Here is a 24,951-nt window from a genome sequence, read left to right as displayed (position 1 = left end):
CACTGTTGAATACCCTGTTGGGTCATCACCAGGCTTCATCTTTGCCTGGACGAGAAATACGCAGCTTGTCCTTTACCACCCGGAATATCATATCATAGTACAACAACATCTTTCGTCGGCACCTTTATTGTCGCGGATCGTATACGCACAACTTGTGTGGGAAAATACCAGAAACGCTGCGCTTTGCGATTCAAAAAAGGACGCAACGTTCTGTGTCAGCGGATACCGAGTAAATTGCTGTATCTCCCTCCGGCAGTGACCTCGCCGATGAAGCTGCCATAAAGTCGCACACAGAAACAAACATGTTTTCTATACCTTTATCAAGGATTGACGTTTTCCGATACACACGATCGATCGTATCCTCTGTCTCGACCTGTCTCTACGACTTCGTCTACTACCAGGTCTTTCACGGGAGGAAGTTACGGGGTACAGTGCCGCCTGCGTCCGGGTGTAGCATTCACCAGAGCCTAATTATTGAGGCCGAAAACGCCGAGTGATGATGGTATATGATGAGCATACGATGGCCGAAAACGCTGAGTGCGACGACTGCGCCGCCGATGAAACGGATGAGGACCTTTGGTGGTACTGCGGCTGTGCCGCCGATGAAACGGGTGGAGACCTTTTGTTGTACTGCGACTGCGCCGCCGATGAAACGGGTGGAGACCTTTTGTGGTACTGCGCGGCATAAGCGTACGAGAGGCTTCACCTCGGCAGTGCTGTGCACCAACTGGATTTGGAAGTGGTTTCACTCTCGAGAACATGCCGAGAAGAAAGGGCTGCCCATCGGAGGTCCGAAAGGCAACGAAATGTCTTTTGCGTGTTCTCTATAGAGAAATCGCCGTTTGTGATATCAAACGCGGAACTGTCAACATTCGCTAAAGCGCAGACGTTTCAATCTTCCTTCTCCTTCGCCCATTCCGCAATGCAGCGTATAGCTTACAGAGCCCGGCCATGGCGGTCTTGTGGTCATGGTGATCGAGTTCTCACCCGTAGGTTGCGGGGTCGAATCCCGGCCTGTGGCATTCTTGCGTTTTCGGTGGAAGCGATATAGTGTTCGAAACCCGCGTACCTTTAGATTTAGGCTCACGTTAAAGAACCCAACGAGTGGTCGAACTCTCCGGAGCCCTACGGCTTTCCTCACGATCATATGGTAGTTTCGAGGTCGTTATACCTAAATAATTTAATTAGCGTAGCTTACCGGGCTCGTGCCTCGGTAATCTGCCTGTATTTCCTTTATTTTTTATTCTCTATCTTTCAGATAGTGTAACTATATACGAAGGTATAATATTGTCTAAAAGGAGAGTGTATCTACATCAGTTAAAAGGAGAGTGTATCTAAATCAGTCAGGCATGCCGTTTAGCCGGATTATAAATTAAGCTTGGCGTTGGCGGTTCCGTTACAAAGTGGGCGCTCATGGTACCCTTCCAAGCATATCATACAGCATTCCGCCAACGGTGTCACTATACAGCCGCAATATCACCGTGCGCTATACGAGCGCAACATCGACTTTAACGCCTTGTCCCCCCCCCCCCTCCTGTTTTTTTTTTCATTGTTTCTGTGGTGTTTCAATATCTCAAAAAGATGCCATCTACTTTAGCAGCCGGAGTTTATTTCAGGATACTGTCCGGCTAAGCGTACCCCGCATTCACGAAAGAAAGAAGCTGTAAATTGTTCTACATTTTCGTTTGTTCGTCTCTGCGTTCTTCTCTTGAAAGCACGAAGTGTGGGAGAGAAGAATGTTAAAAAAAAGTAACGAAAAGGCGAGTGTCCCCCCATAGAAAAAAGTGAAAACAAAGATATAACACGAATATTCTCAGGAGAGGCTTTTGAACAAAATCTTTCCACGATGCTAACTTTGTCGCGAGCCACTTTCTGTGCTTTGCTTGTCTGGTGGGAATTTGTATAGGAGCTACGAAATGAAATAAATAAATAAATAAATAAATAAATAAATAAATATAGATAGATAGATAGATAGATAGAAAGAAAGAAAGAAAGAAAGAAAGAAAAAAAGAAAGAAAGAAAGAAAGAAAGAAAGAAAGAAAGAAAGAAAGAAAGAAAGAAAGAAAGAAAGAAAAAAGAGATCTTGTGAGCCGATTTGGATGAAAGCGCAGGCTTCACGGTCGGTAGCACCGGAATCGAATACTCTTTTCTAGTGAGTGGCTCCCTCTCGTTATCGCCACTAAGTTCAATGTCGCCCGCGTCGAAATGCGCCGTCAGAAATACCTTTCTCGGGTTCTTGTGCGGAACGGCTGGGTAAAAAAAAAAGAAATACACGTCCCGTATATAGGGGTATACAGGTATACAGTGTCACCGGCTTGGTGTGTGTGTGTCGGAGGCATTGACCTTTTATTTGCGTATAACTTTATTATGCAGCACCTCCGAGATTCGCTGATCTTTGACCAAATGACGATACCATGCGATGACGTCATTACGTGGTGGAATGTTATGTGGCGTCATGAAGACGTCAGAAATTTTGGCGTCTTGGCACGTCTTGATGACGTGGCATCGTGATTTTTTTTTTTGCATCGCTCGTTTTGACGCCAGTTCTTACTTTTCTCCTTTGATGATGCATGTAATCATATTGCTTTGAAACACCAGTGCACGCATGGATATATAGGTGAGCGTTGAAGGATACTAGGTGACTCACTTTATTCCGGGCCTCTTCCCATATTACGGCGTCGTTATGTAGGCGTCACGTTGGGCTTACGTCGACTGCAGTTTGTGCTGGCTCCTCTTTTCTAACAATATAATAAACTATAAACTATATATAAGCTATATTCAAGTGTTGACCAAACTCGGCGCAGTACGCTTACGAAAGTTCATGTTATTCACACCATCTCACCGTAGTGTGCGATAATGTGACTATGCATAATGCCTCTATGTAATGTCTCACAATCATGTGGTGCTTTCGGATCACCACACTACGGATAATATTGCTATTATTATTTTATAGAAAAATGTCGCTTTGCTGGGTTTTAAAGGTGTACCCCGAAATGTGACGCCTAATTCATTTTTTTTTCTGCAACCTATATGCACAGGTCGAGACGTGCCGGACGCTCGTCCACAGCGCTTCGAGGTCGCCATGTACCCACATCTCGAGGCCGCGCTTAGGCCCGGCGCCTCCTGAAGCTCGCTTCCGAGGTCGCGCCTGGCCTCGCAGATTCGCGGCAGGTCGGCGACGCGAACGCGCTCCTGCCCTCGACGCAATGGCCACAGCAGCCAGCGGTGGTGGCGGTGGGAGTCGGGACCCCAACCACCACGAGCTGCAGCAGCAGCAAGGACCCGAGCCCAAGCGTCAGCAGCAGCAGCAGCAGCAGCAGCAGCAGCAGCAGCAGCAGCAGCAGCAACAACAGCGTCACCAACAGCCAGAACCCGGACTTAAGCCTCAGCTTCAGCCACAGCTTCAGCCACAGCTTCAGCGGCGACGCGCCAGCATCGATGTGCCGGTTAGCTCAGACCAGCAGCACGTGTCCAGGCCGCGCCGGGCGAGCGGATGTAGAGCCGCCGACGTCGTGGTGGTGAGTAAACGGATTTTCTCATCGTGTTCGGACGTCCTTGGGTCGTTATAGGTACCCTTCCCCTACGCGCTGCGCACCCTCGCTGTTGGTGACGTCGTGTAGTAGCAAGAAGAGCACGTGAGACGTACGGGAGTATCGGAGGTCGTCGCGGATTTGTCGCGCTCCCTCTGTAACAATGACTCGCGGATGTGCACGTGTTGGTGGTCTCGACAGAGCGGTGTAAGGATGCAAACATTGGAGTAAAACGGACGGTAACCGGGCAGAACATCATAAGGGCGTCCATGGTTCTACTGCTATGAAGAAAGTCATAGACGTCCGTAGGATGTTCTGTCAACGTCTAAACGTTTTGAAACTATAGAGTCGCCTATAGGCGTCCGGTTATTTGTTGAGACAGCCTCTAAAGAAGGTTTGGCACAAAAGACGTCTTGTTGATGTCTAGTAAGGACTGGTTTTAGACAACTCAGATTTGCTTCTGTTATATGCGTGTTGCCTTTCTGACATTGTTAAGCTTTGCATATAACGGTAAAGCATGTATTCGAGAATATGTTAAATGAACGTAGTGCTGGAGTATGGGAGTTTGTTGCGTTTCATTCTGTCGCGCTCTCTCTGCAACAATGACCCAGAGGTATGAATAGGTCAGTGGACCAAATAATAGAGTGTTGTTAGGAGATATAAGATCAGAGTCGCGTGCTAACTGAACCAGAAAGTAAGATAGGAAGAGACGAGACGTCTGCAGGGTGTTTTTTTTTTTTTCGGCGTGTAAAGAAAGTTATTTGGGGATCCTTTTGTAGACGTCTAGTGTTCGTTTAGACGGCGTGTAAAAAAGGTGTTGGTGCCGATGTGTAAAGAAGACGTCTTGTTGATGTCCAGAGGAAGTGATTTACAGACACCCTTGATTTGTTAGGTCTAGACTTCGCTACAACGTCAAACTTTGCGTGACTGTGAGGCATGTATTCAAGATTGCATGTGGTAAACGTAAGAAGTACTGGAGATATAGGAGGCTGTTGCTTTTCGTTCTGTCGCGCTCCCTCTAATAACAATGGTTCAAAACTATAAATACGTTGGTTCACGTAATTACAGCAGCGGTATAAGAAGATGAAGGTCAAAGTGACGCGTGTATTAAGAGAACAAAAAAAAAAAACAAGTAAGAGAGTAATAATGGACATCTGCAGGAGGTTTTTCCAACGGCTAACGGAGGGTTGTGTGACGACCTTTTGTAGAGTCTGGTCCTCGTATAGACGACGTCTTAAGAAGTTTTCGGTGTCTCGACCAAAGAAATTGTGTGGCCAATATCAAGGGAGGACGACTTATAAAAAGATTGGACGTGTTACTGCTGCATATATCTTTTCTGACGCATTTTGCATACGATTAAAGCAGACATTCTAGAATATGGTAAACGTTCTGTATCGTGTCTTACTTGCAGTTCTGAGCATCGATGTCTAAATGAACAAAGTGCAAACGCTAACAGCGATTTGCATACGTGTTTGCATACGCCGCTGGCAAGTACGTTCTCCGCATGATAAGGAAGGTAAGAGAAAAAGAAACTCCACAAAAGAAGGCATTCTGGCTTTGAACTGACAGTATAAAATTTGGCTTTCTTTGTTCGAGTAATACTCGTGTTATTGGAGCCGGTCGAGTCGGCTTCCTAATGAGAAAGCTCTCTGCAATGAGCTCGATACTTAAGTAATAACGTGAGTTTTTGCTCTCGTGCTAATGATTTTGCTTAACCGCAAAAAAGCCTTGATTGGATGGACAAAGTAGGTGCCGCTCACTAATCCGCCTTTTAAATCTTCGGTCGTCAAGCGACCAGCAGTTAATGAGGCATCGCTTTTGTTTTTTTCCCGTTTCTGTAAAGAGCTTATGGACTATACTTTGTGACATTCTTGGACCTTGGGACTCCCGTCTCTTTCAGCTGCTTTTCTCTTCTCTCTTTTTTTTTTCATGTTGTGCCTGTTGTGTGGCACTGAAGCAGGGAAGATGTCCTCTATTTTTTTTAGAGGCTTAAGCTACGAGTGATACACTTCTTTCTCTTCCAAACACTTTCGGTCCACTATTTACTTCCGGATTTTAGAGTGTTAGAAAGTTCTATCGATGTTCCAGTTGGCTTGCAATATAGCTTTAAATATAACAACTCTGCCTTTAGGGAAATGGGTCGCCGCTCTTAATCATGCCCGGCGTTATGTTCTGGATATAGCCAGGAGACTAGTCATTTTTTCGCCCAGTTTCCTGTCTATAGCCTGCACTTTATCCTAGTGCATTCTCCACCAGAGCTCCTGCCTCTGAATGGTTCCGGCTCACGCACAATGAAAACGTACAATCTAAAAGCACCTTCATGTTTGGATGGCGCTGATGGCTCTGCGGCTTTACGACCGCGCCAACGCTTCTTTCTTGTTCTCTTTTTTTTTATTGGAAAGCGTTTTGCGATGCGTCCTTCTGTCTTGTTTATCGCCATATAATGCGCTCGGAGCGACGTGCAGCGGCCAAGTTAGGAGGCTTCGCTCGTAAACGCCTTCTATAATGTAGGGCTTCTGCGCGTCTCTTCGTTTGAGAAGGAATTAGGGTTTCCTTCCAGGATGACTAAGGCAAACTTTGGCGCCGTGATGTGAATGGGAGCTGCAAATAAGCTCTGGTTTAGCAAGCACGAGAACTGCCGCTGTAATTATTGCACGAATTGCCTCAAAGTTCGTCCCTATGCTGGCTGTCCTCAAGCGTGGATTTGCAGGTTAGCATTGTTCTCGGCAGAATGTGACTGAATAAATCGTTCTCAATAGACGAACGTGGATTCTCCTCAACAGAATGATGCGACTGAATAAATCGTTCTGAGTAAGCGAACGCAAATTGTTCTCAGCACAATATAGCCTAACTGCAGTGGTTCGTCAATCATAAGCGTGTGCTGGAAAAGAAGTCTATGCGCTTTCTTGAGAGGATCGGATTTTTATAGTTTACCTTGCATTCTAACTACGTTGACATAGCGCTACGCATTTGACAGACAAATCGATCGTCATTGTCTCTGTCTTGGTCGTCATCACGATTGCTTTGCGCAGTGTGCTGTAGAGGTTACACGAACATAAATTGTTGCCTCGGACAGGCTGGAAAACGCCTTTGTATGTGTGAGCCTATACTTTTGTCAACGGTTCCTTGTCATCCTTGGCGTGTTAGCTTTGGCATGTGCTGAAAGTCATGGAGTTTCCTACATATCTATACATAAGAGGGAACTCTGGCGCTAGTGTCAATGGGAGCTGCAACGCACGACGCTTCAGCGAGAATGGGAATTGTGGGCAGTACACTCGTATTTGTCTAATCTGCGTACTTTCGGCTACGTTTGGCTATGCGTGGCTGGGAGCTGCTTTGTTACGAAACGAAAAATTTGCAAATGTAACAGCTGTGACACCTCGCTACCTTCACCTTGCAGCATCACCATTGCAAGTCGGTTCACGAAGTTCACAACGGCTTGCTCTTTCATTCGAAACAAAAGCAAAACGCAGCAATAAACAGAGCCACAAGTTCGTCAGAGTCCCCTCAAGTTAATTTTAGGAAATTTTACCCCCACAGAGTTTGCTAAGAATAACTAAAGGGGACTGTGGCGCTGCGATCGTTCAGCGACCAAGAATTTCCTAAAACGAACTGGAAGTGACTGTGGCGCTGCGATCGTTCAGCGACCAAGAGTTTCCTAAAACGAACTGGAAGTGACTGTGGCGCTGCGATCGTTTGGCGACCAAGAATTTCCTAAAATGAACTGGAAGTGACTGTGGCGCTGCGATCGTTTGGCGACCAAGAATTTCCTAAAATGAACTGGAAGTGACTGTGGCGCTGCGATCGTTCAGCGACCAAGAATTTCCTAAAGTGAACTGGAAGTGACTGTGGCGCTGCGATCGTTCAGCGACCAAAAATTTCTTAAAATGAACTGGAAGTGACTGTGGCGCTGCGATCGTTCAGCGACCAAGAATTTCCTAAAATGAACTGGAAGTGACTGTGGCGCTGTGATCGTTCAGCGACCAAGAATCTCCTAAAATGAACTGGAAGTGACTGTGGTGCTGTGATCGTTTGGCGACCAAGAATTTCCTAAAATGAACTGGAAGTGACTGTGGCGCTGCGATCGTTTGGCGACCAAGAATTTCCTAAAATGAACTGGAAGTGACTGTGGCGCTGCGATCGTTCAGCGACGCACGGTAACGATGGGCAGTACATGGATTTTCCTAGTCTTCCCGCTTGCGGACCTCGAACGCACTTATGGCGTCGTTGATTGCAGTGTTTCGGTTTCGGCAACTGCTGAAGATTCGCCGATTTATGTTTCCTGACAAAGCAGCCTCGAACCACGCGAAGCCAAAAAGGAACGTAAAGTGCGAATACTAGGGCAAATCCGTTCACTATGGCCACAATTCCCGCGGTGCTCGCTGGAGCGCCATGCGTTGCGGCTCCCATAGACACTAGCGCCACGAGTTCCCGCTAGTGTAATATTGTCGCAACGTGCAAAGAACAGGACACAAGGCTTCCTTTCGACGTTAAAAGCAAGGTTCTATTCACATACAAAAACAAAGCGCAAGAGCAGACGCGCAACGTCGTCTTCCTCGAAAAATGCCAGAAACTGCCGCTCGTGATGCTGGCTTCTTCGTCCTTTTGTGTTGTGTTTACGGCTAATAACCGTGACATTAGCCTCCTTCTCAAGAAGGCATCGTCCCGATGCTTCATCATCATGGCGGAAGGGTTTGTAGTCACTGGCAGACCACGGGTTCATTCGGACAAATAAGGTTTCATTCGAACCACGTGCACAACTTCTGGTGCATGTCTTTGACGTCTTGAACAGTGGGGACTGTCGGGAAACTCTGCGCCCGAAAACGACACTACGTGACGTCACGTGATGTAGTGTGACGTGAGCGAGGGATTTCTTCATAGCTAACGCACTGAGGGTGACAAGATGTCTTGCACCGAAAATGGGTCCACCGATATAGGAATGTCTGCCGACCTAGGGTATGTGTGTTAATGTTCGTTCAACCTGTAAAGCTACGCGCTATAGTAAAGAAGACTACCGCAGTAATGAAACAGTTATTCCCCTCTCGCAAGAGTACCTCTCGAAGTTCGCGCGCGTTTCGAGAGGTGTTCGATGATGCTTCGCCTTGCTTCAACTCGCGTACACTGTGCGTATTTAGTAGAATATCTTTTTTTTTCTTTTTTCTTTCTGGGCGGGTGATGTAGACGGCCACCGGAAACTGCGAGCGTGGCGCTAGCCGCATTTCAATGACCCCTGTCAACCCAGCGTCGCCGACACTTCCATCGCCTCCTTACTTCCGCCGCCGGCTCTCTGCGCATTCCTTCGTGTCGATATCCCTGCAGCGTGTCGTACGGAGCTGCTTATCGCGCCTTCCTAATCAACAGGCAGCTCGAGCTGATTGTCCGCGTCTTCTACGAACGCCTGGTTATATGAGCCATGCGCTGCAGATCTCGGTCACTACGATGATGATATAGGGCCGTTAGCTGGGCTACCTAATCATGCGCTAAGTGTGTTGTAGAGTTTTTAGCGAGCAAATACCTAGCAAGGAAGCAAGTGGAGAGGGGGGCACTTTTTCCCGCTCGGTTGCCGTTTTTTTTTTTCTTAGAGTATTTTCGCTGGAGGCTGTTGTAGTGCCCTCAGTGATGACTGCGCTATCTGTATATATAGTATTCGAGACACGTTTCGTGTTCCGAGCAGACAGCCAGAAAGCCGGAGACTGGTTCTGTCCCTATGGATAGGGAGTGGACGGGACAGAATGACTGCCGCTGTTACTTGTTCGGTTCTAATCTGCCACAATCAATCAATCAATCAATCAATCAATCAATCAATCAATCAATCAATCGATCGATCAATCAATTGCTTTTTCATTATTTTGTACAGATATATTAAAAGATTTTGAAGAGACATATGCAGTTGTAAAGAACAACTTGACTAGTTCACGCTCTATCTCTTATTATCTTTGTGATGAGGTGGATAACTTCTTCATTTCAAATACAACCGTCAACTCGTCCTGTGAACAATGATGCTTCGCTGTCTGTTACTCTGTTGGTTGAAATAAAAAAAAAATGTCAAGGCTTTTGCTGTTCTTGTATGTTTATTTCAGCACACAGTTTATTGATGCAGCGCTGCTAAGCCGTCGTAGTAATAATAGAACTGATGATAGTAGTAGTAGTAATTGTCGGTTATTGACGCCTTCGAAGGCTATCAGTCAAGTTGCGAACTGCGAAGCCGTAATATATTTTCTCTCGTGAGCTGGCGGTACCCTTTTTTTTACGCGTACCCGTCGCTGCACTGCACGTATGCAATGCGGTGGAGTATGCACACACACACTCTTAGACTCATTGCACACAATTGCCTTCCCTCTCACTTTCCAAGTGACGAGGGATCGAGGCGAATGCAAATTTCGATCGCCACGTTGCGCAAGCGCATTTGTTGTGATTCGTGAGTCTCCCCCCCCCTCCTCCGCCTCTACTCACCTCCCCCTTACCCCCCTGGCACATTTAGAGGGGGGTGATGACGGAGGGGTTGAATCGGGCTTTCCCCGTCGGAGGCGAGCCCGAACTTTGGCTCGCGCACCACTTCCAGCCGTCTTCATTATGGAACCCCGGTTGCGCTGTGGGCATTCACCCTTTATCTGCACGCGGCAGTCGCCCCCCCTCGCCCTTTCCTCCGGTCGACGTTTCATATACAGCAAGGACACCGTACCAAGCGAGGAGAACGATCGAACTGTGCCCGATGATTGGAGATGGTGCGCATCCTCCGGATTCGTTAAAGGAACCCCGCCCGCAGTATCGACATATTTCGAGCCAGTCGAGAGTGACGGAGCTTCCTCGCAAGGACAGGAGAAGATGGCTGCATGCTATGCATGGTGGTATGCAGACGCAGTGGCGATTCACTTGCAATGCGTATCGACACTAACGCGTGCACCAACGAGCTCAGACCATCGTGTTGTTGCAGTATTAAGAAGTGCGCGTACTGTAAAAAAAAAAAAAACGTTTTTCTCCTGAACTTCTTGTTTTGTCTTGTCCGCGTCAATGATTGCATGTGTAAGAGTAGGCAAGTGGTTTGGCGGGAACGAAAGAAAAAAGAAGATATGTTGAGGGTGTGGTCTTTTTTTTAGACATAATCATCAGTAATAATACAATATATAATATCTAATCTAACCAGTAGCATCTACTATCTAATCAGTAATAATACAATAATTTAGGTATAAATGCCGAAAGCGTGATGTGAATGTACGGCCCGCTGTAGCGAAGGGCTTCGCAATGATTTCGACCGTTAGGCGTCCATTAACTTGTTCTGACATCGCACCGTAACCTTCGCGCCGCGCGCCCGCCATCTCGGAGGCATTGGTCGCACAATACACGGGCCTCTGTCATTTCGCCTCCGTCGAAATGCGACGAGGGAGGGATCTAAACTGCGACCTTCAGGTCAGCGGCTAGGCACCGTTACAACTGTATCGTCGCCGTCGGAACAGACATAGGCTGTGTTCCAATTCCTAGACAGAACGTAGACAGTCTTGATTGATTGATATGTGGGGTTTAACGTCCCAAAACAACCATATGATGAGAGACGCCGTAGTGGAGGGATACGGAAATTTCGACCACCTAGAATTCTTTAACGTGCACCCAAATCTGAGCTAACGGGCCTACAACATTTCCGCCTCCATCGGAAATGCAGCCGCCGCAGCCGGGATTCGATCCCGCGACCTGCGGGTCAGCAGGCGAGTACCTTAGCCACTAGACCACCGCGGCGGGGCGCACGTAGCAGTCTACGCTGACTGATTAAAAGACAGCGCACCGAGCCCATGCTGTCCGAGAATTGGAACACGTCTGGACGGCTTTTACGCGACGATGCGCCACCTCGCGTCGAGAAGAAAAAGCTAAAATAAACAAACGTAACAGTTCCATTTCCTGGCCTATTTCGTGTTGAAAGCAAAAAACGAATAAGCGTTACTCACATTGAGCATGTTTGGAAGCGTCTGCTTGTGTGCAGACCACAATTCCGGCGAGATCCGATCTATCTGAGCGATTTGCTGAGCCGCCATTTTGTTTAGACAGCAAAGTAGCCTGCATCGTATTTGTCTACGATGCGGTCTTCTCGGAGCTGTCTATTTTGCCGGCTACGTGAAAATTGGACTGGGACTTAAGATGGCCGCCGTCCATTTAACTGTCTATTTAGCCGTCTACGGTGTATATTTGAACACACCCATAGTCTCAAAGTGCATATAGTTTCATAAAATTAACCAGGGGGGGGGGGGGGGGACTCTGGCGCTGCGATCATTCAGCGACCATGGGAATGATGGGTGGTACACACATTTGCCTAGTCTTCGTACTTGCGGGCGGCAAATGGTACTTGAGGCTTCTTTTATTGCTGTTTAGGGTTTTGTTTTGAAGGAAAGAACGAATCCTTTTGAACTTCGTGACCCGATTCAATGTGATAAGCCTAAAAGAATAAGAGGTTGTGAAGCGCAAACGCTGCACATTTGCTAATTTTTTTTTTCGTGAAAAACAGCTCCAAGCCACACGAACACACAAGGAGCCAGAAGCAGGCCATAAGTACGAAAAGTAGACAAGTGTGTGTATTACCCATCATTCCCATGCTTGGTGAAGCGCCGTGCGTTGCAGCTCCCATAGACACTAGCGCCAGAGTTCTTTCTAGTGCATATTAGGAAACTCCATGTCTAAGTGTAGGGATGACTGAAGGGTAGTAACGGATGGATGAATGAGGTAATCGACGAATATACGTAAGAATGAAAGACCGAAAAAAAAGAAGAAAAAAAAAGCGCCCCGTATATTATATAGAGAACGACAGCAGCAAGGGAATGAATACAAAGACAAACGAACGCAGCACGTAAACAGTCTCGGTATGTTATAGGGTTCGTGTTTTTGTTTTTTTTTTTCTTTCCCGCGCGAATAAGGGCCGCGTCAACTCTCCCACACAGCGCGCGCATACGGCCTGCTCTCTCGTTGGTCCAAACGGCCTCGAGATTGAAACGTGTAAAGAGTCCCTCGACAACCGGCTTACACAAGCCTCGTTGCTGCATCAACTCGTTCGGCGAAGGCCAGCCCGATGTCCGCGCTGACTCACGAAGTCACGTGCGCTGCCTTCTGGCGGCATCTCGAATGGCGGTGGCGGCACGAAAGATATTGCATCCTTGACGAGAGAGGCAGAAAAAACAAACAAACAAAAAACGAAACGCTAGAAAGAAAAAAAATAGGCGTTGCGTAGTAGTAGCAAAGAGCCCGCTGCCGTGGCTGCTGGCGTTTCGCATATGCACATATATACATACTGGGCTCCTTCCGGCGCGTTCTTCTCGCAATTGCTGCCGCAGATGTCGACAGCAGAGCTCGTGGTGTCGCGAAGAGACGCTTTCAGGCTTTTTTCACCGACGACCGCGTAGTATAGAATGCTGCCGCGTGAACGGGCTGGGCTGCAGCAAGCGTTCGAGGCGGTGCTTTTAAGGGAAAGTGGCAGGGCTTTCCTGTAAGGCAGGAACGCGTAAAGAGTGACTGCCCCGCCGCGGTGGTCTAGTTGCTAAGGTACTCGGCTGCTGATCCGCAGGTCGCGGGTTCAAATCCCGGCTGCGGCGGCTGCATTTCCGATGGAGGCGGAAATGTAGTAGGCCCGTGTTCTCAGATTTGGGTGCACGTTAAAGAACCCCAGGTGGTCGAAATTTCCGGAGCCCTCCACTACGGCGTCTCTCATAATCATATGGTGGTTTTGGGACGTTAAACCCCACAAATCAATCAATCAATCAATCAGCGTAAAGAGTGACTCCCCGTGTTAGATCTCGAAAGGTGGATCGTAGAAACTACTGCAGAAAAAAAAAATATTAGAAGAAAGCAATATGAGCAGGACCAAGCCACGCTTGTCTCCGTGTGTGTAGAAGCGTCGTTCGCCTGATGGGAATTGAAGGCGATATTGTGATTAAAACGGCGGATGTCCCGACATTACTCGATTTCAGAAGAAAGAAAGAAAGAAAGAAAGAAAGAAAGAAAGAAAGAAAGAAAGAAAGAAAGAAAGAAAGAAAGAAAGAAAGAAAGAACGAACGAACCTTCTTTCGCGATTCCTTATACCGACAAGCTCATGTCCTGCCTTTTTTTTTTCGAATAAAACGAACAACTTTTGCTTGATCCTCAGAACCGACAAGAGTACCCCCCCCCCCCCCCGTTTGTAGTTACTCCCTTTCAACCCACCATTCAAACTACTCCTGAATTCTCCTCCTCCTCCTCCCCTTTAACCGGCACTATCACTATTTATTGAGTTTGCCACGTTCCCTCCAGACGTCGCCGAAAAGGAATTGATATGAGAAAGCCGAGCACCTCCGAGAATTCGTTCTGCGCTCTTCCGCCCACGTGCACAGCTTTTAATCCGGTTCTCCGCAGCGGAGATTGGGGTGAATTTATCGCCGCGTGTTTATTATAAGGCTTTTCTTGTCTGGTCCCACAGTAGAACTTTCCGCTCTTTTAAAAAACAAAAACGAAAAAATCACTCGCTCGGTCATGTAGGGTTGTAGTTAATTTACCTTGTACATTCGGTATTATTATTATTATTATTATTATTATTATTATTATTATTATTATTATTATTATTATTAAGTCGAACGGCTTAGATGTTTCTTCAAATGCGAAAAAAGTGGCACTCGGTGGTGCATATAGGCGGCATTGTCCTCAGCACGAATGCGGCTAAAAATATAATCGTGGGATGACGGCACCCTTTGGCATCGTCGCCGTAACTTCACAGCTATAAGCCACCAAAATTGTGTGACGTATACGTCACGACGTCATCGATACGCGACGCCATGCGACGAGACGTGATGGCGTCATCGCATGACGTAGTCGCTCGCTGTTTGTCTTCGCGTGGCTTTGGAGCTGCTTTGTCGCGAGGCTAGAATCGGCAAATGTTCAGCAGTTGCGCTTGGCCACCTTGACCTTTTAGTCTCGCCGATTCAAATCTGGTCACGAAGGTGACAACGATCCGTTCGTTTATGGGAAACAAAACCAAAACACGACAACAAAGGAAGCCGCAAGGGCGTTAGAAGCACGCAAGCACGAAGATGTATAGGCAAAATGCTTGCACTGGTGGCTGAACGTACGCAGCGCCAGAATCCCCTCTACTTAATTTTTAGGAAACTCTGTCGTTTAGAACGTAGAGTTTCCTACAATACTTATTAGAGGGAACTCTGGCGCTAGTGTCTACGGGAGCTGCAACGCACGACGCTTCAGCGAGCATGGGAATGATGGGTAGTACACACATTTGTCTAATATTCGTACTTCTGCCCTGCTTCTGGCTCCAGTGTGTGTTCGTGTGGCTTGGAGCTGTTTTTTTTCACGAAAACATAAATTAGCAAGTGTTCACCGTTTGCGCTTCACAACCTTATTTTTTTAGGCTTACCAATTTGAATCAAGTCACTAAGTTCAACAGCGTTCGTTATTTCTTTCAAAACAAAACCTTAACCAACAATAAACGAAGCCGCAAGTACGAAGACTAGGCAAATGTGTGTACTACCCATCATTCCCATGGTCGCTGAACGATCGCAGCGCCAGAGTACCCTCTAGTTAATTTTGGGAAACTCTATGGTTTAGAAAGCTCCGAATTTCACTCTAATACCGGGCGCTGTGCAAAATCAGAACCATACTTTTCACCGGTCTAGTCGGTGCATCGTAATGACGAAAAATTCTTGACGCCTGAAAGCACCTCATGATGCGGTGTTTTTAGGAGTCTAGAATTTTTCCTCATTATTGAGCGAAACGAGGTTGAGTACGGAAAGCCCTCAAGCTATAGAAGGTAAGAGGCTGTGTGATCATTATAATAGACCCGAAGAAAACAAAGTGGATTTCGCCTTCGAGTCGTTTCAGATTAGTGCATTAGCGACCTTGTGACTTTTCGAAGAGAGCTTTTTGAAGGAGTGCGAGAAACGGTGTGCGGGAGAAGAGTGATGGAGGCGAAAATAGGCCACGATGGAAGGACCTCTGTGAACTGGGGTTGATAGAATAAAAGCCACCAGGAGCGCCTAGGGCGCTTTGCGAATGGGCCGTACAGAAATGAGTAGGAGATTGAGACGAAAATTTAGGAGACGCCGGGGACAATGGATGGATGAATAGGTCGGCTTCCGAGTCTCGATCGCACTCCATCTTAGCCGTCGCCTTGAAACTTTAGGAAACGCTCTTGGAGAGGGCTCCGTAGAGTCAATCCGTCTGCTGCGTTTGAGTGCGTGTGGCTGAAGTAATTTTTTTGTTTTGTTTTCGCGATAGCTGACTGAGAGGGCTGAGCGAAATGCACGCGCGTTTCCATAGCGACCGTGCCCGAGCAGCGCTTGCTACTCGGGGCTTCCGAAAAAAAGAACAAAAAACAAACAAACGAACAAACACGCAGAATAGTTTTAACGCGAGAGATGCCTCATCAAACTCCGAAAGTGACCATCGGCGTCAAATTGAGTGATGTTTCCGCCAGCCCATCTCTCTCCTTTCTATTCTTTCTCCTTTTTATCTGGTGTGCCGCAAGGCTCTGTACTTGGACCGCTACTCTTTCTTATAAAAAAAAATTATTGGCCTTTCAGACAATGTATTATCAAATACACGCCTTTTTGCGGATGACTGTGTGCCGTATCGTCAAATACCAAAACTCCATAGACTCCTCCTCTCTCCAGCATGATCTCTTCAAAATGCAAACGTGGTCCAGCCGATGGTATACATTTCTCTCAACGTGAGTAAGTTCTCCCACGCGTCCTAAGTTCATTGTCGCCGTAACTGTGTAGCGTCTTCGTACTCCCTCAACAACGACACCTTGACTCAATGCCATACATTTAAATACCTAGGAATACATACATCTAGCGACCTGTCCTGGACCCATCGTATATGCCAACTAACCAATTCCTGCAATCGCTTATTACGTTGCCTACGCCGTAACTTATCAGCATCCATTACAGTCGAATTGCTTGGATATAAAACGTGGATACGATCGAAACTAGAATATGCCTCTACTATCAAGGACAAGCACCAAGTTAACAAAAGTAGCTCTCTTGAATCGGTCCGCAGCCGTGCCGCGAGGTTCGTTCTTCCCGATTACCCCTGCAGGACAAGCGTATCCGCCCTAAAATCCCGGCTATGCATCCCCTCGCTTTCTTCTCGCCGCAAAGCTGCTTGTCTAATCCTATTTTTTAGGTTTTTTTTTCATTCACTGCCTCAAGGAAACGAAATCATCGTTCCTGGACATCGTTCCTCTCGTCACTTTCACCAAAATGTTGTGTATCAGCCGCGTTCACACACGACAATCCATCAACGTTAATTTTTTTTCTGCATACTGCCGGAAAATGGCATGCCCTCCCTTCACACATCGCCTTCATCACTGCCATTGTTCAATTCAAGGTTGCCGTTCCAAGAGGATCTTTCAAGTCATGAAATATAATCTGACCCGCCATTTTTTTACTGTTCGCCCACCCATCATGTGATGTCCCATGTGACCTTTGAGGTAGTATAAATGAATGAATGAATGAATGAGTGAATGAATGAATGAATGAATGAATGAATAACCTTGGTTAGGCGATGTCGTCACACAATGGGACGTCACGTGATTGCGTAATCGCTCGACATCGTCACTTCGCCATACGTGGCCGATCCCGTAGAACCTGCCAAACAACGGGAGGTACGCGAGGTGCGTGGTAGGTCGGGCGTAATTTAGAAGTGTGGCAGCTTGGGCTAGTTGGTATGACACGACGATAGTCGTAGCGCGAGAACGGAACGACGACAAAGAGACAAGGAAAGTGTCCTTCGTGTCCTTCTTGTCTCGTAGTCGTCGTTCTGTTCTCGTGCTATAACTATCATCGGTATGTCGGGCGTCTGGCTCCCTCAGAAGACAGTGTACTACTTCATTTTTTTTACCGGTTAATAACAATGAAGGCCCTAGTAGACGCTGCTAAAATTCGTGACGTCACAATAAATGGTGCGGAAGCCTCAGGCTAACTTCGCCGCGCGCATTTTCTTTTTTTTTTTGTGCGTTTTCTCGCTTAATTACTGAGTGGCGGGGTGACATTGGTATTGTGAATATAAGAAAATTCGATTCTATTAGTGTCCCCCTTTTTAAAGTATGGTGCATACCTAAGACTGTTAGGTTTAATGTTTTTTTTTTGACACTCCAAAAAAAAAAGATTAAAAAAAAGCAGTTCTTAGACACGTTATTTTCCTTTGGGAGTTCTGCCTAGCCCCGCATATGACACTTCTTAAAAAGGCACATGGACTTTTTTTTTGAAGTAATTGTAGTCACTTCGTAAACTCCTTAGAGACTCAAGAGAGAGTCAGGAGAGAGTCCAAGGAGAGAGAGAGAGAGAGAGAGAGAGAGAGAGAGCCGTTTACGTGGCAAGCCAGAACTCACCGAAAACACTAGGGCGCACTGGTTGGGAGTCATTTGTTTTTACTTAGAATAAAAGCCTTCGTATCAAAAAAAAAAAGAAAAGAAAGAAGACCGAGAGCACACAAAGAGATAGGACGGCTTATTAGCATCGAGAAATCGAACCGCAAGCTTCACCGTTTCCAATTGACTTTCCCTCCTCGAGTTGACAGCAGCACGGCTTCCGAAGTCCTGGCTTTGTATTGAAGGAGGTTCCACGCGGAGGGACATAATTTTACGTAATCGAATAAAAAAAAATGCCAAAGAAGGAGAATGCAAATTCTCTCTTGCGTCCGCGTTTGGACGCGCTGTCTCTTTAACACGAATAGCAGTCAAAACTATAGTTCAGGTCCTCTGTTATTCTCTCGCAAAGAAAGGTATGGTGCTGAAGCGTTGATTTCTATCACCGAAGAAGACCTTTTATGAATATTTGAAAACCCATTAGTAACTGCTTGACAGGATGTTCTTTGAAGTGGAACCAGTCTGTCACTCTGTCTTTGTGGAATTTTCCGTCGCGGTTGTCTACGGGCTAAGGTACTCGGCTGCTGACACACAGCTTGCGGGATCGAATCCCGGCTGCCGCGGCTGCATTTCCGATGGAGGCGGAAATGTTGTAGGCCCCTGTGCTGCTCAGATTTGGGTGCGCGTTGAAGAACCCCAGGCGGTCGAAGTTTCCGGAGCCCTCTACTATACGGTGTCTCTCATTATCATACCGTGGTTTTGGGGACGCTAAACCCCACATATCATCATCCTTTTGTGGTATTGAAAAAAAAAAAACATTACTTCCTCAAGCTAAAAGTACTGTGCGTGTAGTTTTTTTTCTCGCTTTGCCATTGCGTGTCTCGCTTTCCCATTACGTGTACGGCGCGCACGTAAGCCAGGTGCGAAACCGCACCTGGCTTACATGCGAAAAAAAGCTATTCTTTCACCTGGCTTACATGCGAAAAAAAAAAAAAGCTGCGAAAGAAAGCTGTTCTTTCTTATTCAAGGCACAGCATGCATTGACGTCATACTTTCCTTTTTTTTCTATTTTGCTTTGTTTTCTTCGTACCGGTTTACCCACAGTTACCCCAATTGCGTAGGCGAGGTCCGAGTTCGTTGTAAAAAATTGAAAAGGCCATATTTATTCTGTTCTCGTTGACACGCTACACACAGTAATACAGCGTGAACCCTGGAGCGCATAGCAATTCATCGACGGCGATCGAGAGGCGATCGGTCACGCGGTAGATACGGGCCGGCTTCGCATCCGGTTAATCCGCCCGGGCGCCCATGTCACACCGCGTACTCGTGTGACATGTTTCCTCCTGCGCAGCACGTCGTGGGGGTGGAGAAGTAAGGGGAAGGTCGAAGATGGCAAATTTCATTACGTTACCTCCTTTAGAACTGCGCTGTGCACAAATGTGAATAATAATAATAAAAATAAAATAATAATAATAATATTTATTTATTTATTTAACAATACTGTAGGGCTTCTTCAGACCCGTACAGGAAGTGGGCATACATCATCACAGGTAACCAAGTAGGTACAAAGTTCAGGGAATACGATATGTTGAGGGACGATGCGCACAACAGCGAAACACTTACAGTAGCGGGTACAACAATACTACATTGGTGCTCTTCCCCTACGCGAGAAGACGAGAAAAAAAAAAAAGAAAAGAGATGATAAAAACCACGTACTACGCATGAAAAACAATATGTACGTACACAGATTACAATGCACCACTGCAAAACGCGTTTTTTTTCGTTATCGCAACGACAAGAACGGCAAAATGTCACTATACTGGCTCTGTTAACTGCTCCACAAAAGAACAAAAATTCATCAATATTTGTAATATTAACAGCTTCACCTGGTAGCGCGTTCCGAGCGGTGACAGCGCGAGGGAAAGAGGGAAAATAATAATAATAATAATAATAATAATAATAATAATAATAATAATAATAATAATAATAATAATAATAATAATAATAATAATAATAATAATATCTGGGGTTGTACGTCGCGAAACCACGATATGATTATGACAGACGCAGTTGTGGAGGGCTCCGGAAATTTCGACCATCTGGTGGTCTTCAACGTGCACTCTCTCTCACCGCACACTACACGTGCATCTATCCATTTGACCTCCGCCTAAAGCGAACGCCGCTGCCGGGATTCGAACCCTTGACTTTCGGGTCGGCAGCTGAGCACCGTAACCAGTGCTCAACCGCGGCGAGCGTGCACAAATATCTTGGACTGCTGTGTGTAAAAAAAAAAAAAATACACAGTCTAAGACGCATTCACCTTGGACGACTTGAAAGCGGAAGCCATCTTGTACGTTTTCTTCTCAATCGAAGTTTGCAAGCGAATTGAAAGCGAGTTGAGTAAACCAACGTGGCCTTTCTTTAAAAAAAAAAAAGAACGACTCTTGGCCGTTGTGTACATGGGTTAAAGGGTGACGAGCAAGTTCACGTCACGCCTTGGCACGGGTCAGCAGTGGCCTAGCCAGAAAGTGCCACTACAGGTGCTTCCAACCCCCCTCTTGAAATTTTGTTTTACACCATGGAATACATACCGCAATATATGACCATTTTCCTGCCTGCCCCCCCCCCCCCCCCTATATAAAGAAGGTGCGCCCCCCACCTCTTGAAAAAATATCTGCCCTACGCTCCCTTGAGTCAGTCGTCCTTTTTCGCAACCATTCTAAACAGGCCACATGGACTCCCGCATATTGCGAGACCTCTATATGGTTCATGGTCGGACAATATTGAATTCCGTGGAGCTGTCGTGTCGGCGTGCAGCAGATGTCGAATGTGCCGCCTGCCTTTTGAGAAGGCTGCGCATGTCCAAGTGAGATGGTCTCTAAATGTTCTCGGCACAACGGCTGACAGTGAGAGCATTGCGTGGTAGTCTTTTCCCTCGAAGGTCGAGTGGCTTGCTCGCATTTTTTTCTTTAGTATGTGTGGTGTGTACGCGGAGTTGGCCGTAACTTTATTTTCAAGAGTTCTTGTCGTCGAGTAAACCCAACTTCGTCATTAAGCATGCGCGCTGGTGTAACTTCCAATAGTCGGTAAGACTTTTTTAGTATGAGTTTTCATAGAAACTGAGGAAAAAGGGGACTTTTTCTTCATCGTTCTCGATACCTGTTATAGGGACACTAAAGGCAACTATTGAGTCGATGTCGATCGTTGAAATATCGGCCCAGAAACCTCGTAGTGTTACTTTTGTGCCAAGGAAGTGCTTATTTTGAAGTAAAATCACGTTTTAGTGGTCCGCATCGGGTTAGCATACTTCAGAAAAAAAAAAAAAAAAACTCGCCTCAAGTGGAACGTGTCACGTCACCGTTGCCGTGCACAACGTTGCCCTGCTTTACTGCGCGCCGCCGCCACTAGCAGCAGCGGAACGAAAGTAGCGGGAGCCACAGCATGCAGCAGCAACGGACGTTTGGAAACTTCCTGCCATTGCGTGTCAGATGGCAGACGTGATTGTTTCAACTGGGCCCCGCTAGATGGCATGACCTGTCCAGTTTAACTAGTTGAACCGCTCGCGCCATCCCCACAGTGACGTCTGGCGGTTCTTTTTTCCATTAATCAAACGGACACGAATGAGCAGCATTTTATGACGTCTCTTGATGCATGGAAGGTTCTTTATTTAGTGCAGGTAGTTCGATTACTATAGTGATTAATCGTAGGCGGTACCTCTGACGTAATCGGAATCATTTTGCCAATGTCCTGCCGTACGTTTAATTTTTCGGTAAGTAGGACACTGATCATACTGTTGTTGATAATATTGTCGTTTCAGACGTTGTAATATATTAAGCTTTCACTCTGACATGAATTGTTATTTGAATTTTGCGTCCCTTTAAGAACGGGTGAGTAGCAGTGTTAGTACATTCGCCTAATTGCGTCTTACACTGGCTGAGAAATGTAGAGAAGACTTGAACCTCAAAAAAAAAAAAGTTCATCGGTCTGAGTCATTGCAGGCATAGAAGCCGCCGAAGCACGAGGGAACGGGATAACTTAATAATGGGCTAGCGCTACGTGGTATTTCACGAACTGGGATAAGTTTTTCCAGTATACATGCTCACAGGGAACATTGTGGGTGTGTTCGAGAGTATTATCGACAGCTTTATAGGGTTTAAATGTGTAGGAGGTTTGAGAGTATTAGAGGCCTCCGAAGAGTATTGGACAGTTCGAGCTTGTCCGTAAACCGAAAAAAAAAGCTTCACGGGTAAGGTAGTACGTTCCATTACTATAGATTTCTCTCTCAACTCACCGAGCCATAACCGGCTTTGCGACCGTTTGGCTTAGCGAGTGTGGGAGAGCTGTAATGTACTGCACAGGACCGCTGGTTTAAGCTATATTTACACTATGTATGGGCGGCTTCGGCGCTCATTATAAAGTTTAGACGGTATTGTAGAGTTTTAGCTTGTCCATAAACAAACAAAAAGCTAGTGTACTGGCGAACTAACGTACCCAATTGCTATACTTAGTGCGCAGCGCAGTACTGCAGGTTTAATATATATATTTATCCAATGGCTTCGGCACTTGTTATGAAGTTTATAGACGGTGTTGGAGAGATTCAACCTGCCCATGAACAAAGAAAACTGGTAATGTACTGGCAAACTAACCTGTATACTTTATGACTGTGCATTTTTTCTGCGGACACGTTAAGGCGTAGATGGCTTTGCGCCCGCATTTAGTCATTCCCGTGACCACAGAGCCAAGGACAGGCTCCAAGCCAACCGCCGTGTATTGTCTCAAGAGCGCGGTGAATTCGTGTACGCGCGAGAACACCCTGACCTCAGGTCTTTATTTTGTAGCCTCTGCAGGCGGCATGGGGCACTGAGGCGAACGTAAACGTATAAGGTACCGAGCGAGCGGCTCTTGGCAGCGCGAATTGCTTTCACCGGATCGACAACTGTGCGCTGCTTGTATAGTTAAGAACAGCAGCGGGCAGCAAGTTCCAGGACGGTGTCCTCGCTCCGAGGGTGATGGTCCTGTCGTTTTTCTTCTCTGAGCGCTCCGCGCCGCCCAATTCGGTGCAGTGCGTAGAATATCACGCGGCTCGTTTCAGAGAGCTCTATATGGTGCGTCTTTAAGCGTATAGATTACTTGCACGGACGACCACGAAGCCGCCATGTTGGAGCACCAACATGGAGGCACGTGAAGTTTGTGGTGTCACATTAACATAATCGAAACGTGACATGCACGTTCCTTCGTGATGTGTACAAGCATAAACGTTTTCCTACCTAACATTGAAGCAGGTCAACCGCAATATGTCGGCCAGCAAAGCCGCCGTCTTGAAGTACCACTACGTTTAGAATTGGTGCCCGTGACGTCGCGGGCAAGCTGTCTATTGCAGGTCGTGGTTTGGTCGTAGTTGGGCGTAACGTTCGCAGACGCGTGCACGCGCGACAGCGTTGGTGGCGCCATCATGTGTCGCTGACGTCAACTAGATCTTATTGCGCCATCTCGGAGGCCATGGATTGGACTATTGCCTTCGATTCAGCTCGGGCACATATTTACGTAACATGTACGTCACAATTCCTTGAGTGAAAGTATGACACCTTGCGTGGCCTTTTATCTGGCTGTAAGGCTAGTAGCGTTTTAACGAGACTCCGTCGTTGGTTTTTTTTTTTGCTCTTTTGTTTGGCTGACCCGCCGCATATTTTTCACAGCTAGGCGTCACTGTGTAAAAAAAAAAAAAAAGATGTGTGGTTGTTTTGAAGCGTACCATATTCAGGAACCGCACACCATGCACGACGACTGGCTAGTTAACTTCGGCTAACTGTCGCCTGCCGTTGGATATCGATGTAATTGAAGGTAATTGGAGATAATTAAACGTTATGCTAACGGATTTCTTGCTCGCTCACCGTTAGTTACACTACCCTCGAAATTTTAGGCTTCTCGTGTGCTGCACGCATTTTGCTGGCATCGGCGGTATAGAGCTCTTCGACCCACCAACTAGGAGCACAACGACAACAAAATTGTCCGCTTTTCTTTCTTCGTTTCTGTTCACCCTTCTTCGTTCATTTTCTGCTTCGCCGGTGGCCCCGTGTCGAGTCTTAATGGCGATTCACGGCGTTCCTTCGCTTACTCCAGCCGCTTACAAAGCACTCTCGCTTTATTTCTCTTTAAATCCTCGGTCGTCGTTCGAGAGGCCCCGTTTGTCATCGTGTTTTCCGTACTTTTCCGCGAGTAAATGCCGTTGGATGACAGCACTATATCTGCTTCTTCTTTATGCTGTTTTCTTAGCCATAGTTTCGTCTTTCCTATAGCGATAGTTCTTTTAACTTCACCGCGTCTGCTCCTTCTTTTTCTTCACTGTGTCTGCTTCTTCTGTTCTCGCAGGCCATAGTTGCGTTTAAATCTATTGAGGTATTTCTTTTAACCTCGTGGTGCTTCTTCCGTTCTGGGAGGTCTTAGTTTCGTCTACCGTATTGCTATTTTTCCTTTAGTCTCCGTGAACTACCTCGGAGATACGAGTACGGGTCGTTTGTCTCCATCATGTGCTACGCGTTATTTTCGTATGTTAAAAGTCTTCTACTGGGATATTAAACTGCACCCAGACGGAGGTGTCGACGCTTGCCGTTCGTTTCTTGAATTACGATCACGTTAGCGGCGGCCTACGATGCTACCACGAAGCCTGATCAACTCTTTTTCTTTTCCTTTCTTTAAACTTCGTTAACAGGGGGGAACCTCCTGAAAATTTATTTTTGAAAAATGAAATGTATAAAAGGGAAAAACCTAGTTGCGTTAATTCCTACGGGAACGGCGTAGCGAAAAAAAACCTGTGCTCCTTCCTCCGGGTCTGACTAAGACTTTTATGTCCTCGTGTCGAAACGTCGGATTCCGTGACGTGCTCTGTTCAACGATGTTTCTCGTGTCATACAGAAAAAAAAGGTCTTACTCTTCCTTATCCTTTGCTATTTCTCAAAATTTGCACTCTTAAAGACCAAGGAACTCATGCTTAGGTTCTTGTGGCTATGTGCCGTTGTGTTGTACTGTGTTTTAACATATAGTGTTCTGCTGTATGACGTATTACGTGCCCTTTTTGTTTAAATATTTAGTTATATA

At 46.5% G+C, this 24,951-nt stretch overlaps 1 protein-coding gene across 2 annotated transcripts in view; it reads left to right on the top strand.

The window, feature by feature from the left end:
- The first annotated feature begins 3,073 nt into the window (after positions 1–3,073).
- The window catches only part of LOC119181309 (microtubule-associated serine/threonine (MAST) protein kinase dop), a 259,056-nt gene continuing 237,178 nt past the window's right edge, over positions 3,074–24,951 (top strand). For both annotated transcript variants that reach the window (XM_075875311.1, XM_075875310.1), the window contains exon 1: positions 3,074–3,518. In XM_075875311.1, coding sequence (XP_075731426.1) covers positions 3,207–3,518 — 312 coding nt within the window. In that variant the 5' untranslated portion in view covers positions 3,074–3,206. The remainder of the gene's footprint in view (positions 3,519–24,951) is intronic.

The sequence above is a fragment of the Rhipicephalus microplus genome, chromosome 10 (genome assembly GCF_043290135.1).
Source record: "Rhipicephalus microplus isolate Deutch F79 chromosome 10, USDA_Rmic, whole genome shotgun sequence".
Lineage (NCBI taxonomy): Eukaryota > Metazoa > Arthropoda > Arachnida > Ixodida > Ixodidae > Rhipicephalus > Rhipicephalus microplus.
The sequence above is the reverse complement of the archived record's forward strand: the minus strand, read 5'-3'. Positions and strand labels throughout refer to the sequence as shown.